General features: G+C 40.8%; 1 protein-coding gene across 2 annotated transcripts; it reads right to left on the bottom strand.

Moving 5' to 3' along the window:
- Positions 1-3,522: 3,522 nt before the first annotated feature.
- On the bottom strand, positions 3,523-18,121 carry LOC129849240 (oocyte zinc finger protein XlCOF6-like). Of its 2 annotated transcripts, none has more exons than XM_055916184.1 (3): positions 18,017-18,121; positions 14,807-15,058; positions 3,523-6,969 (listed from the first exon to the last, which is right to left on the bottom strand). In XM_055916184.1, the coding sequence occupies exons 2-3, from the start codon at positions 14,910-14,912 to the stop codon at positions 5,216-5,218; spliced, it is 1,860 nt and encodes a 619-aa protein (XP_055772159.1). In that variant the 5' UTR covers positions 14,913-15,058; positions 18,017-18,121; the 3' UTR covers positions 3,523-5,215. The 2 variants fall into 2 exon arrangements, with proteins under 2 accessions (XP_055772159.1, XP_055772160.1); XM_055916185.1 differs by lacking the exon at positions 18,017-18,121 and adding an exon at positions 15,652-18,000.
- Positions 18,122-19,130: the final 1,009 nt, after the last annotated feature.

The following is a 19,130-nucleotide window of genomic DNA, read 5'->3' as shown; positions in this document are numbered from 1 at the left end:
AATGTTGGTAATACTAATACAGAGATAACCATTGGACATGCATTTTCCATTACGTCATTGTGTTTACCACTTCAGAACCTTACATCTGTTTGAAGCATATACAGGGCATTATATAAGAGCCCTTGACTTTTTCCACATTTTGGTACGTTACAGCCTTTTTCAAAAATTGATTAAATGCATTTTTTCCCTCGTCAATATAAACACAATAGCCCATAATGATAAACCGAAAACAGGTTTTTAGAAATTTTAGCAAATTTATACCTTATTTGGTAAGTATTCAGACCCTTTGCTATGAGACTCCAAATTGAGCTCAAGTGCATCCTGTTTCCATTGATCATCCTTGAGATGTTTCTACTTGACTGGAGTCCACATGTGGTAAATTCAAATGATTGGACATGTTTGGAAAAGGAACACACCTGTATATATAAGGTCCCACAGTTGACAGTGCATGTCAGAGCAAAATCCAAGCAATGAGGTTGAAGAAATTGTTCGTCGAGCTTCGAGACAGGTTTGTGGCGAGGCACAGATCTGGAGAAGAGAACCAACACATTTCTCAAATCTCTGTTTGCTGTGCTCCCCGCTTGTGTCGTCAAACTCCTACCTACTCCTCCTACTCCTAACTCCTTGGGCGCAAACCTTTTTAGGGCTCCGAGTGGCACAGGGGTCTAAGGCACTGCATCTCAGTGCAAGAGGCATCACTACAGTCCCTGGTTCGGATCCAGGCTAAATCACATCCGACCGTGATTGGGAGTGCCATAGGGAAGCGCACAATTGGCCAAGCATCGTCCGGGTTTGGCCGTCATTGTAAATAATAATTGTTTTTTTAACTGACTTGCCTAATTAAATGATAAAATTAAAAAGTGGGATGCATGCCAGCAAAGCCACTACACAACACATTCCTAAACAATACATTAATTGCACTATAACAGTGAGAAAGGGTGCCGACAAACTGTTACATAAAGCTGACCGAAAAGCATAGTCCAAACAACTTACCACTGCTACACCTGGCTATCAGCGGAGCCTTGTCTGGCAACGAAACAGTTCATTCAGCCTTATTTACTGTCTTCTAAAAAAACATGGCTGACTTGATTAAACAAATGTGGTTTCTACTGACAATTGAGATGTGCAAACTATGGCATAAGGGGACGACAAGCGGATAAGAGGCAAAACATAATTTCGATTAAGACATTAATGAGCGAAATAGGACGGACGTAGTCAATATAACTATTTGTTCAGCCCTTTTGAAATGCACAGCGACAAAATTCAGAACATTGGCCGTTCTTACAGTGTTCTCCCTGTACGCCAAGTCAGAACCGTAGGATAAATAAAGGGGCATATAAGCAGACACTTAAAACCCTTACAATATTCAATGATTACATTTCTCTAAAACAGGTTATAGGCTACATGTGAACCACCAAGTCAGAACAAGAGACAAAATGAAGAGGTGAAAATAGACCAAATGATTAGGGTGAGGCACATGGGCTACTAACATCTTACTACACAACATACACTTAGTATTACTTTCTTAGCTACAGTATACACATCTCCCTGGCATGTTACATCATTTATGCAGCAGCAGACAAGACATTTCTGGACTCACCTTGCTATGCTGTGCTCACTTGAACAGGAAGGTGGCACGGCAGTCCTTCATGGGCATATTTTGTCATCAAACTTTGTCATCAAAGTCTGGCATTCTCTGGATTTATAGTGCTTTCCAAACTGGGAACTCGAAGGGAAAAAAATGGAATCATGATGACGTCAGTGATCTTCAGGTCGTAGCTGTAGAAAGAGGCCCGAGTTCCCAATTTACAATTCCGAGTTGGATGAAAGTTTAAAACGTATTTTCCCAGTCGTGGATTGTTTTCCCCCCCGAGTTCCCAGTTGTCTTGAACTCACTCAAGTCAGATTTTGCAGTACCGAGTTAAGTTGTTTTGAGGGCGGCACAAATCAAGCTTCATTGCCAGCACGGCCAATGTTAAATGTTTACAATTTTAAACTCGGAAAAGAGCCCCTTAATCTTAGACTTGAGACCACAGAGCCACTCCAATGAATAGCAGGCTAATGATTGCTTTGCAAAGCTTGCAGTTAGCCACTGATTCCTTCCAAACCACTCATTGTTGAATTTGCCATTTCCAACTTGATGTGTAATGTTTGTCCAATGGCCGATGAGCACCGATACGTTTTATCTATAATTTCTCATTATTTCTCTTCATATGACAAAGATTAAAAAGGATTTGCCAGTACATTGTCAACTTGATTCATGATGATGACTGCTAGCTCAGATTTTGAAAGTATGATGTTGACATGATCAGTCCAATCAAAGCGACTGTAGATATCACATGATTTGACGTTATTTTATCTGTGGACAATGACCTTGAGCCTTCTTGGATGGGCACTTCTAATGTAACTCTATGGCAGCACCCAAGGGGCTTGAATTTTCAAGTTCTACCCTTAGACTTGGCAGTGATGTATTGTCCCCATGAATGACAGAACACTGAGCAAATCACGGCACAATTCTGTCGAGTATTTTCTGCTAGCTTGCCCCACTTCCACAGAAAGCAATGAGCTCGGCTAAAAGACCTGCATTTTGGAGCTGCCTTACTCAAGAAAACAAAAAAGAGACAATGTTTGTATGTGGCTTTATTAACAACTCAATTACATGTTTTTTACATTGTTTGCAAACAGATCATTTTTTTCTCACTTTTTTATTGCTAAAACTGTGGGGCTCAAAACAGGTGGCCCACCTGCCCTGAATGATGGGTCGCCACTGAACTTATTTTTTATTTATTTCACCTTTACTTAACCAGGTAGGCTAGTTGAGAACAAGTTCTCATTTGCAACTGCGACCTTATCTAGAACACTGCAGTCCATCTGGGTGTTTAACCTTCCCAAGTTCCCCCATGTCACCCTGCTCCTCCGTACATTCCACTGGCTTCCAGCCGAAGCTCACATCCACTACAAGACAATGGTGTTTACTTACGGTGCAGCAAGAGGAACAGCCCCATCTCTACCTTCAGGCTATGCTCAAACCCGGTATCCCAACCCGAGCACTCAGTTCTGCCACCTCTGGTCTCATGGCCGTCCCACTGCTACAGGAGGTCAAGCTCCCTCTCAGCCCAGTCAAAGCACTTCTCTGTCCTGGCACCCCAATGGTGGCACCAGCTTCCCTCTGATGCTAGGACAGCAGAATCCGTGCCCATCTGCCCGAAAAGGTCTGAAACCCTACATCTTTAAAGAGTACCCCCCCAAAATACAAATAATAATGTGACACTGACTAATTGAGGAGAAATGTATTCACTGTGATATGTGGTTGTCTCACCTGGCTATCTTCAGATGAATGTACTTAATGTGCTGGTGACATCACAGGGTCAGAGAGAACTCCTGACTGTAGTCATACAAAAACACTCCAGGCACTCAGCCCATAAGAACCATTCATACTGTCAGATCTAATATGAAGAACTGAATACAACCATAAGAACCATTCATACTGTCAGATCTAATATGAAGAACTGAATACTAAAGAGAAGAAGAGGTTCATGTAACTTTATTTTTCATTGGCAGATCAATAACGTTTTCTTCAATGCAGTTATCCAAACACATTCATGATCAGTAACTAAAATAACTCATCTAGCTTTAAAGACAATTCATAAACACATGTATTAATTTCATAAACTGTGTATCATTAAATAAAGTTGTAAAACAATCCCCCCCAAACTTATGGTGAAAAGTGATCATCACACCATCTCCATCTGATACATGTTAGGGGTGGAAGGTAGCCTAGTGGTTAGAGCGTTGGGCCAGTAACCAAAAGGTTTCTAGATTGAATCCCCGAGCTGACAAGGTACAAATCTGAACCCACTGTTCCTTGGCCACCATTGTTAATAAGAATTTGTTCTTAACTGACTTAACTAGTTAAACAAAGGTTCAATAAAAACAATTAAAAAGTGTATACTAGCTCCTTCCCACAGAATACTGCAGAGGGACAACCTGGTCTCAGAGCAAAACGTTTTATATTATACAAAAAACATCAGTGCCACTCCATTTAGTATGTTTGGACAATCACAGTAAATAAACTAAACATGTAAAGTGTTGGTTTCATGAGCTGAAATAAAAAAATCCAGCAATGTTCCATATGCACAAAAAGCTAATGTCTCTCAAATGTTGTGCACAACTTTGTTTATATCCCTGTTAATGAGCATTTCAGCCTTTGTCAAGATAATCCATCCACCTGAAAGGTGTGGCATATCAAGATGCTGATAAAACAGCATTATCATTACACAGGTGCACCTTGTGCTGGGGGACAATAAAAGGCCACACAACACAATGTCACATTTGTCTCAAGTTTAGAGAATGTGCAATTGTCATGATGAATCCAGGAATGTCCACCAGAGCTGTTGCCAGAGAACTCAATATTTATATCTCTAACATAAGACACCTCTAAAGTCCTTTTAGAGAATTTGGCAGTACATCCAACAGGCCTCACAACTGCAGATCACATGTAACCACGGCAGCCCAGGAACTCTTCACCTGCAGGATTGTCTGGGAGGGGGCTGAGTAGTATTTATGTCTGTAATAAAGACCTTTTGTGGGGAAAAACTCATTCTGAATGGCTGGGCCTGGCTCCCAAGTGGGCATATGCCCTCCCAAATCCCACCCAAGCCTGAGCCCCTGCCCAGTCATGTGAAATCCATAGATTAGGGCCTCATTTATTTCAATTGACTGATATCCTTATACGAACTGTAAATCTTTGAAATTGTTGCGTTTAGATTGTTGTTCAGTATAATACGACTTGTAGGACATATCAGACGTTAAGAATTACAATTCATATGTTATGTTACGCATTGCTATTCATACAATATGTTACGAACTTGTAATATGTATGATATGTTACGAATTCCAATTTGTTGTTGCTAACGTTAGCTAGGTTAGGGGTGAGGGGTTTAAGGTAGAGTTTTGGTTTAGGGGAAAGGTTAGCTAACATGCTAAGTAGTTGCATGCTAAGCTAACATGCTAACATAGCTAAAAATGTGTAGGAAGTTGCAAAGTTGCTAATTAGCTAAATTGCTAAAGTCCTCCTTGATGAGATTCAAACACGCAGCCTATGGCTAGACGTCTATAGTCTATACATTGGTGTGTTAAGTTGCTATGGTGAGAGAAACTCACCCAAAAGTCAGAGCAGACGTAAGCAGGCTTCTCTCATGCCTGCGTTCTCTGATTAACCTTTTTTCTCCCCTGTGTGTGTTCTCTTATGACCTTTTAGCTGAGTTGATGTTTTGAAGCATTTTACACAGTCAGAGCAGAAGTAAGGCTTCTCTCCTGTGTGTATACGTTCATGTCTTTTTAAGTGGGAAAGTTGAGAGAAACTAGTTCCACAGTCAGAGCAGAAGTAAGGCTTCTCTCCTGTGTGTGTTCTCTGGTGAAGTTTTAGCTCAGTTGCTGTTTTAAAACATTTTCCACAGTCAGAGCAGGAGTATGCCTTCTCCCCTGTATGTATACGTTCATGTGATTTTAAGTTGGAGAGTTGAGAGAAACTAGTTCCACAGTCAGGGCAGAAGAAAGGCTTCTCTCCTGTGTGTGTTCTCTGATGAACTTTTAGCTCATTTGCTGTTTTGAAGCATTTTCCACAGTCAGAGCAGGAGTAAGGCCTCTCTCCTGTGTGTGTTCTCTGATGAACTTTTAGCTCATTTGCTGTTTTGTAACATTTTCCACAGTCAGAGCAGGAGTAAGGCTTCTCTCCTGTGTGTATACGTTGGTGTGTTTTTAAGCTGCCCAGATGATAGAAACTCGCCCCACAGTCAGAGCAGACGTAAGGCTTCTCTCCTGTATGTATACGTTCATGTGATTTTAAGTAGGAAAGTCGAGAGAAACTAGTCCCACAGTCAGGGCAGAAGAAAGGCTTCTCTCCTGTGTGTGTTCTCTGATGAACTTTTAGCTGAGTTGATGTTTTGAAGCATTTTACACAGTCAGAGCAGAAGTAAGGCTTCTCTCCTGTGTGTATACGTTCATGTATTTTTAAGTGGGAAAGTTGAGAGAAACTAGTTCCACAGTCAGAGCAGAAGTAAGGCTTCTCTCCTGTGTGTGTTCTCTGGTGAAGTTTTAGCTCAATTGCTGTTTTAAAACATTTTCCACAGTCAGAGCAGGAGTATGCCTTCTCCCCTGTATGTATACGTTCATGTGATTTTAAGTAGGAAAGTTGAGAGAAACTAGTTCCACAGTCAGGGCAGAAGAAAGGCTTCTCTCCTGTGTGTGTTCTCTGGTGAACTTTTAGCTCATTTGATGTTTTAAAACATTTTCCACATTCAGAGCAGAAGTAAGGCTTCTCTCCTGTGTGTATACGTTCATGTGATTTTAAGTTGGAAAGTTTAGAGAACCTAGTTCCACAGTAAGGGCAGGAATAAGGCTTCTCTCCTGTGTGTGTTCTCTGATGAACTTTTAGATCAGTTGACGTTGTGAAGCATTTTCCACAGTCAGAGCAGGAGTAAGGCTTCTCTCCTGTGTGTGTTCTCTGATGAACTTTTAGCTGAGTTGATGTTTTGAAGCATTTTACACAGTCAGAGCAAAAGTAAGGCTTCTCTCCTGTGTGTATACGTTCATGTGATTTTAAGGTGGAAAGTTTAGAGAACCTAGTTCCACAGTCAGGGCAAGAATAAGGCTTCTCTCCTGTGTGTGTTCTCTGATGAACTTTTAGTTGAGTTGATGTTTTGAAATATTTTACACAGTCAGAGCAGGAGTATGGCATCTCCCCTGTATGTATACGTTCATGTGATTTTAAGTGGGCAAGTTGAGAAAAACCAGTTCCACAGTCAGAGCAGGAGTAAGGCTTCTCTCCTGTGTGTATTTTTAGGTGTATTTTTAGCTTTGATAGAAATGGGAAAATCTCTTCACAATGTGGGCAGTGATGAGACCTCTTAGCTCTCTGATCTTCCTGCTGTTGCACTCTGGATGTAGAGAATGTCTCAACATGGTATCCTGTGTAAACATCAGAAGAACCAGTCAGTTGGTGCCATATACATGTCAATCAAATGTATTTTATATAGCCCTTTTAATGAAGCCCTTTTTACATCAGTAGTTTTCACAAAGTGCTGAACAGAAACCCAGCCTAAAATCCCCAAAGAGCAAGCAATGCAGATGTAGAAGCACAGTGGCCACAAAAAACTCGCTAGAAAGCAGGAACCTAGGAAGAAACCTAGAGAGGAACCAGGCTCAGAGCGGTGACCATTCCTCTTCTGGCCATCCCGGGTGACAGGTAGCCTAGTGGTTAGAGCAACCGAAAGGTTGCAAGATCGAATACCCAAGCTGACAATGTAAAAATCTGTCGTTCTGCCCCTGAACAAGGCAGTTAACCCACTGTTCCAAGGCCGTCATTGAAAATAAGAATTTGTTCTTAAACTGACTTGCCTAGTTAACCAGTTTGGGCGCATGTCCAAACGCTAGTGGGACACCTACGACAACATCCGGTGAAATTGCAGAGCGTGAAATTCAAATTATAAAAATCGTAATATTAAACATTCATGAAAATACAAGTGTCTTACATCATTTAAAAGCTTCTTGTTAATCCAACTGCGTTGTCAGATTTCAAAAAGGCTTTACGGAGAAAGCATACCATGCCATCTGAGGACAGCGCCCCACGTCAAAATAGTTTTTCAACCAGCACAGGCATCACAAAATCACAGACAGCAATTAAATAAATCACTTACCTTTGAAGATCTTCCTCTGTTTGCAATCCCAAGGGTCCAAGCTACACAATGAATGGTACTTTGTTCGATAAAGTCCTTCATTATATCCCAAAAATGTCAGTTTAGATGGCACGTTTGATTCAGTAATTCACTCATTCAACATGCACACAAACGAATCCAAAAAGTTACAGGTAAAGTTCCTCCAAACAAGTCAAACAATGTTTCTAATTAATCCTCAGGTATTCTAATATCTAAATAAACAATAATATTTAGATGGAGAATAGTGTGTTTAATAGCGAAGATAAATAACGAAAAGTGCACTCTCGTTGATGCACGCAACATGACTACTTTTCTAAATGGGGGACACCTTGGAAAAACTACAAATACCTGAAACCCATTCTAAAGACTGTTGACATCTAGTGGAAGCAATAGGAACTGCAATATGGGTCCTATCTATTGTATATCCCATTGGCAAGCATTGAATAACCTGTGACCTCAAAAAATTTACATTTTCTCCGATGTTTTCGCCTGACATATCAGTTCTGTTATACCCACAGACATTATTCTAACAGTTTTAGAAACTTCCGAGTGTTTTCTATCCAATGCTATCAAGTATATGCCTCTCCTAGCTTCTGGGCATTTTACAGGCAGTTTACTTTGGGCACGTCAGTCATCCGAAATTCAGGACAATAACCAGTACGCTAAGGAAGTTAAATAAAGGTTAAAAAATAAAAAATAAAATAAATACACTACCATTAGTGGTGAAATAAATGAATGAATTCAAAAGATTGGGGTCACTTACAAATGTCCTTGTTCTTGAAAGAAAAGCACATATTTTTGTCCATTCAAATAATGTCAAATTGATCATAAATACAGTGTAGACATTGTTAATGTTGTAAATGACTATTGTAGCTGGAAACAGCTGAAGATCTCGTACAACGCTGTGTACTACTCCCTTCACAGAACAGCGAAAACAGTCTCTAACCAGAATAGTGTCTAGAAGGCCAGCATCCCGGAGTCGCCTCTTCACGGTTGACGTTGAGACTGTTGTATTGCGTGTACTATTTAATGAAGCTGCCAGTTGAGGACTTGTGAGACGTCTGTTTCTCAAACTAGACACTAATGTACTTGTCCTCTTGCCCAGTTGTGCACCGGGGCCTCCCACTCCACTTTCTATTCTGGTTAAAGCCAGGTTGCGATGTTCTGTGAAGGGAGTAGTACACAGCGTTGTACGAGATCTTCAGTTTCGTGGCAATTTCTCACATGGAATAGCCTTCATTTCTCAGAACAAGAATAGACTGACGAGTTTCAGAAGAAAGGTCTTTGTTTCTGGCCATTTTGAGCCTGTAATCGAACCGACAAATGACCCAGATACTCAACTAGTCTAAAGAAGGCCAGTTTTATTGCTTCTTTAATCAGAACCACAGTTTTCAGCTGTGCAAACATAATTGCAAAAGGGTTTTCTAATGATCAATTAGCCTTTTAAAATGATAAACTTGGATTAGCTAACACAACATGCCATTGGATCACAGGAGTGATGGTTGCTGATAATGGGCCTCTGTACACCTATGTAGATATTCCAATAAAAAAAATCACTCGTTTCCAGCTACAATAGTAATTTACAACATTAACAATGTCTACACTGTATTAATGATCAATTTGATGTTATTTTAATGGAGAAAAAAAAGTAATTTTCTTTCAAAAACAAGGACATTTCTAAGTGACCCTAAATATTATATGGCATCACAATACCCCATAATGACATCGCAATACCCCATAATGACATCGCAATACCCCATAATGACAAGGACAAAAACAGGTTTCTAGAAATAACTGAAATATTACATTAATGTAAGTATTCAGACCCTTTACACAATAGTTAGTTGAAGCACCTTTGAGTCTTGTTGGGTATGAAGCTACAAGCTTGAAACACTTGTATTTGGGAAGTTTCTCCCATTCTTCTCCACGGATCCTCTCAAGCTCTGTCAGGTTGGATGGGGAGCGTCTCTGAAAAGCTATTTTCAGGTCTCTCCAGAGATGTTTGATCGGGTTCAAGTCCGGGCTCGGGCTGGGCCACTCAATGACATTCAGAGACTTGTACCGAAGCCACTCCCACGTTGTCTTGGCTGTGTGCTTACGGTCATTGTCCTTTTGGAAGGTGAACCTTCACCCCAGTCTGAGGTCCGGAGCTCTTTCAAGTAGGTTTTCATCAAGGATCTTTCTATACTTTGCTACGTTCATCTGTCCCTTGATCCTGACTAGTCACCCAGTCCCTGCTGCTGAAAAACATCCCCACAGCATGACGCTGTCACCACCATGCTTCACCGTAGGGATGGTGCCAGGTTTGCTCCAGACATGACGCTTGGCATTCAGGCCAAAGAGTTCAATCTTGGTTTCATCAGACCAGAGAATCTTGTTTCTCATGGTCAGAGTCCTTTAGGTGCCTTTTGGCAAACTCCAAGCGGACTGTCATGTGCCTTTTACTGAGGAGTGGCTTCCGTCTGGGCACTCTACAATAAAGGCATGATGAGTGGAGTGCTGCAGAGATAGTTGTCCTGGAAGATTCTTTCATCTCCATAAAGGAACTCTGGACCTCTGTCAGAGTGACCATCGGGTTCTTGGCCACCTCCCTGACCAAGGCCCTTCTCCCCCGATTGCTCAGTTTGGATGGGCGGCCAGCTCTTCCATTGAAGAATTATGGAGGCCTCTGTGTTCTTGGAGACCTTTAATGCTGCAGAAATGTTTTGGTACCGGTCCCCAGATCTGTGCCGACACAATCCTGTCACGGAGCTCGACGGAGAAATCCTTTGACCTCATGACTTGGTTTTTTACTCTGACATGCACTGTCAACTGTGGGACCTTACATAGACAGGTGTGTTCCTGTCCAAATCATGTCGAATCAATTGATTTTACCACAGGTGGACTCCAATCAAGTTGTAGAAACATCTCAAGGATTATCTCACAGCAAAGGGTCTGAAAACGTACCTAAATAAGCAAGAATTATATATATTTTTTTACATTTGCAAGAATTTCTAAAAACCTGTTTTGGCTTTGTCATTATGGGGTATTGTGTGTAGATTGACGAGGAAAAACGTGTAATCAATTTTAGAATAAGGCTGTAACGTACCAAAATGGGAAAAATGGGAAGGGGTCTGACAGTGCCCTCGGAAAGTATTCAAACCCCTTGACTTTTTCCACATTGTTATGTTACAGCCTTATTCTAAAATTAGATAAAATATCCTCCGCAATCTACACACAATACCCCATAATGACAAAGCGAAAACAGGTTTAGACATTTTTGCAAATTTATAAAAATTAAAAAAACAGAAAAACAAGACAGACTCAAAATTGAGTTCAGATGCATCCTGTTTCCATTGATCATCCTTGAGATGTTTCTACAACTTGAAGTATAAAATATTAAATATACACTACCGTTCAAACGTTTGGGGTCACTTAGAAATATCCTTGTTTTGAAAGAAAATCACATTGATTGTCTATTAAAATAACATCAAATTGATCTGAAATACAGTGTGGACATTGTTATTGTTGTAAATGACTATTGTAGCTGGAAACTGCAGATATTTTATGGAATATCTACATAGGCGTACAGAGGCCCATTATCAGCAACCATCACTCCTGTGATCCAATGGCATGTTGTGTTAGCTAATCCAAGTTTATCATTTGAATTGAGCTCAGGTGCATCCTGTTTCCAGTGATCATCCTTGAGATGTTTCTACAACTTGATATATAAAATATTAAATATATATGTATCAGATATAAATCATCAGGATGTGGTAGTCTACTGGCTATGTTCATCACTTCTCCAATCGTTGTTGAGATCTGATATTCTGTGCAGGCCAAAACGAGACGTAGGCCTCTGTCATATTTCTCAAATCCTTTTCAGGCTAAATTCCAGTCGATCACGGAGAGAACAGTAATGCATAACTACACTGGAAAAAATATATAAACGCAATATGTAAAGCGTTGGTCCCATGTTTCATGAGCTGAAATAAACAAAATCTCAGAAATGTTCCTACACACAAAAAGCTTATTTCTCTCAAATTGTGTGCACAAATATGTTTACATCCCTGTCAGTGAGCATTTCTCCTTTGCCAAGATAATCCATCCACCTGACAGGTGTGGCATATCAAGAAGCCGATTAAACGGCATAATCAATACACAGTCGCACCTTGTGCTGGGTACAATAACAGGACACTTTAAAATGTACAGTTTTGTGACACAACACAACGCCACAGATATCTCAAGTTTTGAGGGAGCGTGCAATTGGCATGCTGACTGCAGGAATGTCGACCAGAGCTGTTTCCAGGGAATTGAATGTTAACTTATATAGGATACGGGGCAGCATTCGGAATTTTGGATGAAAAGCGTGCCCAAATTAAACTGCCTGCTACTCAGGCCCAGAAGCTAAGATATGCATATCATTAGTAGATTTGGACAGGAAACACTCTGAAGTTTCTAAAACTGTTTGAATCATGTCTGTGAGTATAACAGAACTGATTTGGCAAACAAAACTCCAAAGACAAACCATTCAGAATTTTCATTTTTGAGGTCACTCTCTTTTTAATGATTTTCATTGGGAATCCAGATTTCTAAGCAACTTTCTTGCAGTTCCTATCGCTTCCACTGGATGTCAACAGTCTTTAGAAATTGGTTGAGGTTTTTCCTTTGAGAAATGAAGAAGTAGCACTGTTCAGAATGAGGCTAGAGGGAAGTGTAATCTTTGTTAGAGGAGCTTAACCTGAAAGCTCGCTACACATTGTTTTCCTCCGGTATTGAACACAGTATATCCCGTCTTAAATTGTATCGATTATTTACGTAAAAAAATACCTAAAGTTGTATTAGGAAAATAGTTTGAAATGTTTGGACAAAGCTTACAGGTAACTTTTGTAGTCATGTTGCGCGAGTTGGAACCGGTGTTTTTCTGGATCAAACGCGCCAAATAAATGGACATTTTGGATATATATCGACGCAATTAATCGAACAAAAGGACCATTTGTGATGTTTATGGGACATATTGGAGTGCCAACAGAAGACGCTCATCAAAGGTAAGGCATGAATTATATCTTTATTTCTGTGTTTTGTGTCGCGCCTGGAGGGCTGAAATATGATGGTCTGTGTTTGTTTGCTGGGGTGCTATCCTCATATAATAGCATCGTTTGCTTTCGCCGTAAAGCCTTTTTGAAATCTGACACGTTGGCTGGATTCACAACAAGTGTAGCTTTAATTTGGTGTATTGCATGTGTGATTTCATGAAAGTTTAATTTTTATAGTAATTTATTTGAATTTGGCGCTCTGCATTTTCACTAGATGTTGGCCAGTTGGGACGCTAGCGTCCCACATATCCTAGAGAGGTTAATTCCTCGACCATGAGCTGCCTCCAACGTCGTATTAGAGTATTTGGCAGTACGTCCAACCGGCCTCACAATTGTAGACCACGTGTAATAACGTCAGCCCAGGACCTGAGGTGGGTCTGGCTGCCAAGTGGGTGGGCCTATGCCTTCCAAGGCCCACCCATGGCTGCACCCCTGCCCAGTCATGTGAAACCTACAGGTTAGGGCCTAATTCATTTCAATATATATATTTTTTTTTATTACATTTAACCTTTATTTAACTAGGCAAGTCAGTTAAGAACAATTCTTACTAACAATGATGGCCTTCCGGGGAACAGTGGGTTAACTGCATTGTTCAGGGGCAGAACGACAGATTTTTACCTTGTCAGCTCAGGGATTCGATCCAGCAACATTTCGGTTACTGGCCCAACGCTCTAACCACCAGGCTACCTGCCGTCCCTTATATGAACTGTAACTCAGAAAAATCTTTGAAATTGTTGCATGTTGTGTTTATATTTATGTACAATAAACATACAAGAAGCTGGTGAAGAGCTACAAAAGGAAGTAAATAGCCCCATTAGACAGAAAGTTAATGGAATTTCATCAAACTTATGAGCTCCCGAGTGGCGCAGCGGTCTAAGGCACTGCATCTCAGTGCTAGAGGCGTCACTACAGACACCCTGGTTAGATTCCAGGCTGTATCACAACTGGCCGTGATTGGGAGTCCCATAGGGCGGCGCACAATTGGCCAAGTGTCGTCCGGGTTTGGCCGGTGTAGGCCGTCATTGTAAATAATAATTTGTTCTTAACTGACTTGCCTAGTTAAATAAAGGTTAATAATAATAATTGTGAGGCTCTCCATGAGCATTAGCTGCTACTTCACTCAATCCTGTTTTAAAAAGTCTCCCTGTGTGACATTCCTTGAGACCAACCAGAAATGTTTCCTTGGCCAAATATTCCCAGATTTCCATAAAATCAGCCAAACATGTTCTCTCGTTTCTGCATCACCAAATGTTGCCCGAGACAAAAGAGTAGGCTAGGTGAGTATCAATCACTAGTTCGGTGCAGCAGACTGCAGGGGTGTAGTGCTGCAAGAGCGATGAGCCGCCACAATGGTGTTTGTTGAGTAAAGGTAGATCAATGTCTTGGACGATCACCTACTGATCACCTACTGATTAATTAGTAGTCCACATAACCAAATATTATAGCATAACATTACTGTTAAAACAAAAACAACACCTAATTTCTTACGAGATTTTAGAATGGTTTGCTGAATCGTCTCAAACTCAACAGCGCGCCATTAGACAGAATGTGCTTTGATTAAAACAAAATACAGGAAGTCTATATAATTTAACACCATCTGCTCTAATTTGCTAACCAAACAGTAATTCGAGAAGATTTAAATGCATATTCCCATGAAATTGATTGAGATCAAACGATTGGCATGCAGACACAGCTTGGTCATTTCACTGGTCATTTCACTGGTAAAACGCAAAGAATTATAATTCAATATTGACAGTGATGATGTCATGGCCTATTTTGAAATGAGGTATGCCTAACTTGGTGATTGAGGGTATTAAACATTTTCAACGTTCTTGAGACAATGTGTGGGCAAAGGCAGGCGTACAAGTTTTACAAAGTTTTGCCTCGCAGTGAAGTCTTGAGGTTTTCGGGGATGTGTGATGTCAGAATTATAGAATTCAACCTAGCAATAGACTGGGTCATAACTTATGGAGGTCTAATTTATGAAGATAACTTATAGAGAGAACCTGCTCTTACCATGACTAACAGTTGTTCTAATCTTCTCCTCCTCTTCTTCTTCATCTTTAATGTTGACATTCAGCTCCAGTGTTTGACTGCAGTCTTCCAGCTTCACTGATGCCATCTCTGAATCCTGCAGTGCAAAATGAGCTCCACTGTCACAATCAGGACCCAGTGACTGTAGGTTTCTACTCAGTGTGGAAGGAGAGAGGCAGGCTGGGTTTGTCCTCACTGTTGATGTTACCGGCCTCAGACTTAATCTGAGTCGGCCTGTAGTAATAAAGACAAACGGACACAAAAGTTATTTTCTTGACAGTTCTGGCACTTTATTCTGTAAAAATAGTTTCTATTTTTTCTTGTTCAATTATCTAATTTCAGTAGATCACGTAGCTAATCCTTGACAAAACGTTCATTCACATTAGACACAAAGTACACATTTTAAATTGCACAACATAAATGCACTTAATCTATAGTAGATTTCCTAAATTCACATAAATGACTCAAAAGCCATTTAGTACAAGATTTCAGTATGTTGTAGGCAGACCTACGTAAACATTCTCCTGAATAACCTTGTCTTCACTGTATTATTTCACTCACAAAAACCAATTGTATTTCCCGTTCACACCATAGTAACAATTATCAGGGATCGTACAGTGGCAAGTCAAATTCAAGGACTTAAGTACTTTTTCAAGCACTAATATTTATTTACTTGAAGCCCCGTGTGAAAACCCTGAAATATAGATAAATATAGAAACAACTGAATGTGTCTGAATATTAGTACACATGTAAAGGACTGATAATCATTACATTCAGCTTCAAAACTGTAGAGCAACTGAAATGTTCTCTCTCTGATGAGGCACTACCTGCACTGAAGTCCGTTGATGAAGACCTCCTATGGTATCATGGCGGTCCGCAAACAAATGTTTAAGGTCCATGTCTGTCTAATTCTGTACTAAGAAAATAAACCAAGAAATCCTTATTAACTTCTACCACACCCTCCCCTTCCCCAAAAACCCTCCCACACCCCCAATAAACTTTATCAATAGATCAATTTCTGTGTTTGCAAACATTGGGGTCTATATCATGCTGAAACAATCCACCCCCATGTTATCCAGCTTATCAAAAACCATACCGACAGTAACATCTGTTACCCCCAACAACTCTGCTGCAGTTTACAAGATAACTTTCAACCTGGTATTTCTGCTTTACACAATCCAAGTTGTTGATAACCTTACCAATGAAAGCTATGAAGTATATTTTATTCAATATTAAAGTATCCTTCGTCACAGCGCATTTATGGGCGCAAGATTTCTGAACAGCCCTCGAAACCATGTCAGGACTAGTAGAAAGACCAGTTCTGACAGTAGGTCCTCTTACTACGGGACCAGCCATGGAAGCTCCATCAGTCTGACAGTAGGTCCTCTTACTACAGGACCAGCCATGGAAGCACCATCAGTCTGACAGTAGGTCCTCTTACTACAGGACCAGCCATGGAAGCTCTATCAGTCTGACAGTAGGTCCTCTTACTACGGGACCAGCCATGGAAGCTCCATCAGTCTGACAGTAGGTCCTCTTACTACGGGACCAGCCATGGAAGCTCAATCAGTCTGACAGTAGGTCCTCTTACTACAGGACCAGCCACTTGGCACATATTTTCACTCAACAGCTACATGTTCCATTCTTTGGCATTTAAAAACACTGTGATGATTCTCCGTTGCTGCTCCAGTTTCAACTGTTCTGCCTGCGACTATGGAAGCCTGACCTGTTCACCAGACGTGCTGTTTTCAACTCTCTAGAGACAGCAGGAGCGGTAGAGATACTCTCAATGATCGGCTATGAAAAGCCAACTGACATTTACTTCTGAGGTGCTGACCTGTTGCACCCTCGACAACCACTGTGATTATTATTATTTGACACTGCTTGTCATCTATGAACATTTGAACATCTTGGCCATTTTCTGTTATAATCTCCAGCCAGAAGAGGTCTGGCCACCCCTCATAGCCTGGTTCCTCTCAAGGTTTCTTCCTAGGTTCTGGCCTTTTTAGGGAGGTTTCCCTAGCCACTGTGCTTCTACACTTTGCTGTTTGGGGTTTTAGGCTGGGTTTCTGTAAAGCACTTTGTGACATCCGCTGATGTAAGAAGGGCTTTATAAATACATTTGATTGGTTGATTGATGAGGCTGGGTCAAATTCTCTGACATGGAAGCTAAGGAATCCTATTCTGTACTTTTCCAGACAAAACCTTCTCAAACCTCAACAGCACTGATAAGCTTTCACTTCTTTAACCCTCTTTCCTACTGATCAACCTTTAGGCTTCAACCATTGTCTCCTTCACATGTTCTTTAACAATATCATCCATGGACATAGATATTGGGACCTCAGAGATTACTCCCTTCAATTTAGCATAAGCTCCAGGGTCATGGCTTCTCAGCTTCGTCCCATTATGATTTTCCAATTGAATAATCTTCCCTTGCTGAACCTGACTAGCACATGATATTAACAATCTGCCATTTTTAAATGTTTTATTTCACCTTTATTTAATCAGGTAGGCTAGTTCAGAACAAGTTCTCATTTACACAGATGCAGCCCAGTTTAACTTCACCTCTCTTTTTATGGCCTTGGTTAATCAGATAGGGTGTAAATGAGGCCCTGTGGTCTCCTCAAACACCATCCCAACTTTCCACTGTGACACATTATTACTACCTTGGGCCTCTTTAGAGTTTCTATACTACATGCACCACTGCTTCCAGTATCATTATCTCTGTTCTTCCACTACTACATATACTCGTGTCGCCATTTCACCACGAGCAAACTCCTAGAGACGACCGAAACCGTTAAAGCCGCCATTTGACTTCCGAACCATCCTGATTTCGCGAGCTTACACTAACGAAACAGTGTATGTAAACTCGCGAGATCAGGATGGTTCGGACGAGGCTATTTACCAGCTCATAAACAACATGTTACACAAAACCAAGAACGTGTTAAAACGAACTCAAATAAGTGGAATCTTTATGAAATTACGTTGACGAAATTATGTACATACACTCAGGCGAACCCAGTCTACCTAAGTGACTTGTAAAATCGTTTTTAATCACGTTCTTCACTCACACTTGACCCCAAAATAACACACACAATTAAAACCTTTCCCAAACGTGATAATACCTTGACGAATTTGTTACATATCATATATTCTTTTGACATTAGAAACTTTAAACGTGCTATTACATACCTACAATAATACAGTTGAAACGGACACAACCACTATCGACATAACAACACAGTTCTGTCGTTTTCCACCCGGAACTTCCTGTTCCCCACTACGACAGTTCAACAGCGTCATCTTCTTCTCTGGTATACTGACATTTACACAAATATAACGTGTCTACCGTCACCTACTGTACGGTTAGTAAACTGTAGAAAGAAATACATGTCCATTGCGGAAGCAACGACATCAAAACAAAATACAAAAATAAAAACATCCCACTCCTTCAGTTACAGTTCTCTTCAAATCACATCCCTACACAGTCTCATGGGCCTCGTAGGGAGGAACATCTTCGGTCAGTATTCCCTGCAATCAGTGACGTAAAGTACTTAAGTACAAATATTTTAAGTACTACGTAAGTAGTTTTGGGGGGTATCTGTACTTTCCTTTTGATATTTTTGACAACTTCTACTCCACTACATTCCTAAAGAAAATAATGTACTTTCTACTCCATACATTTTCCCTGACACCCAAAAGCACTCGTTAGATTTTGAATGATTAGCAGGACAGGAAAATTGTTCAATTCGCGCATCCCTACTGCATCTGATCTGGCGGACTCACTAAACACAAATGCTTTGTTTGTAAATGATGGGTGTGATCTTAAATTTAATCTGGAGTGCCAGAGTGCGCTTGGGCGTTCGTAAATTCAGAGCGTTGTCAGATTGTCAGTTCGTATCGCTCTCGGAGCGTTCAGAGCCACACTGGACGCTCTGGCGGAGGAGTAGGGTTGATTCAAGCGTTCTGACCTCACAACGGCAGCCAAGCATCCAAGCTAACTGGTTAACATTGGCTAGCTTGCTAGCTACTTCCACTACAAATGAGAGAACTCTGACCATTTTACTTGCCTTAGCAGAGCTGGTTAGGCTGTGTTCATGTTATCCAAAGCATTGGTGACTTTAACTGTGCTACAGGCAACAATTTCATTACGCTTTTTTTGCCGAAGTTTACTGACACCGGCCGTAGTCAAGGGGTGTTGAGCGTTCGTTTGTCATCAATTATTCTTCCCTCTGGCAGCCTCAGACCAGTGCTCTGAAATCGGAGTATATAGCCAGAGCGAATTTAGAAACGCACCCTGAGTGTT

The sequence above is a fragment of the Salvelinus fontinalis genome, unplaced genomic scaffold (genome assembly GCF_029448725.1).
Source record: "Salvelinus fontinalis isolate EN_2023a unplaced genomic scaffold, ASM2944872v1 scaffold_1405, whole genome shotgun sequence".
Taxonomy (NCBI): domain Eukaryota; kingdom Metazoa; phylum Chordata; class Actinopteri; order Salmoniformes; family Salmonidae; genus Salvelinus; species Salvelinus fontinalis.
The sequence above is the reverse complement of the archived record's forward strand: the minus strand, read 5'-3'. Positions and strand labels throughout refer to the sequence as shown.

What these genes read in the sequence shown, in the direction of transcription:
- LOC129849240 (XM_055916184.1), bottom strand. Translation starts at nt 14,912, where the DNA reads ATGGCATCAGTGAAGCTGGAAGACTGCAGTCAAACACTGGAGCTGAAT. An exon ending in TAGAACAACTGTTAGTCATG is followed by an intron (nt 6,970 to 14,806) that starts GTAAGAGCAGGT and finishes ATGTTTACACAG; the next exon opens with GATACCATGTTGAGACATTC.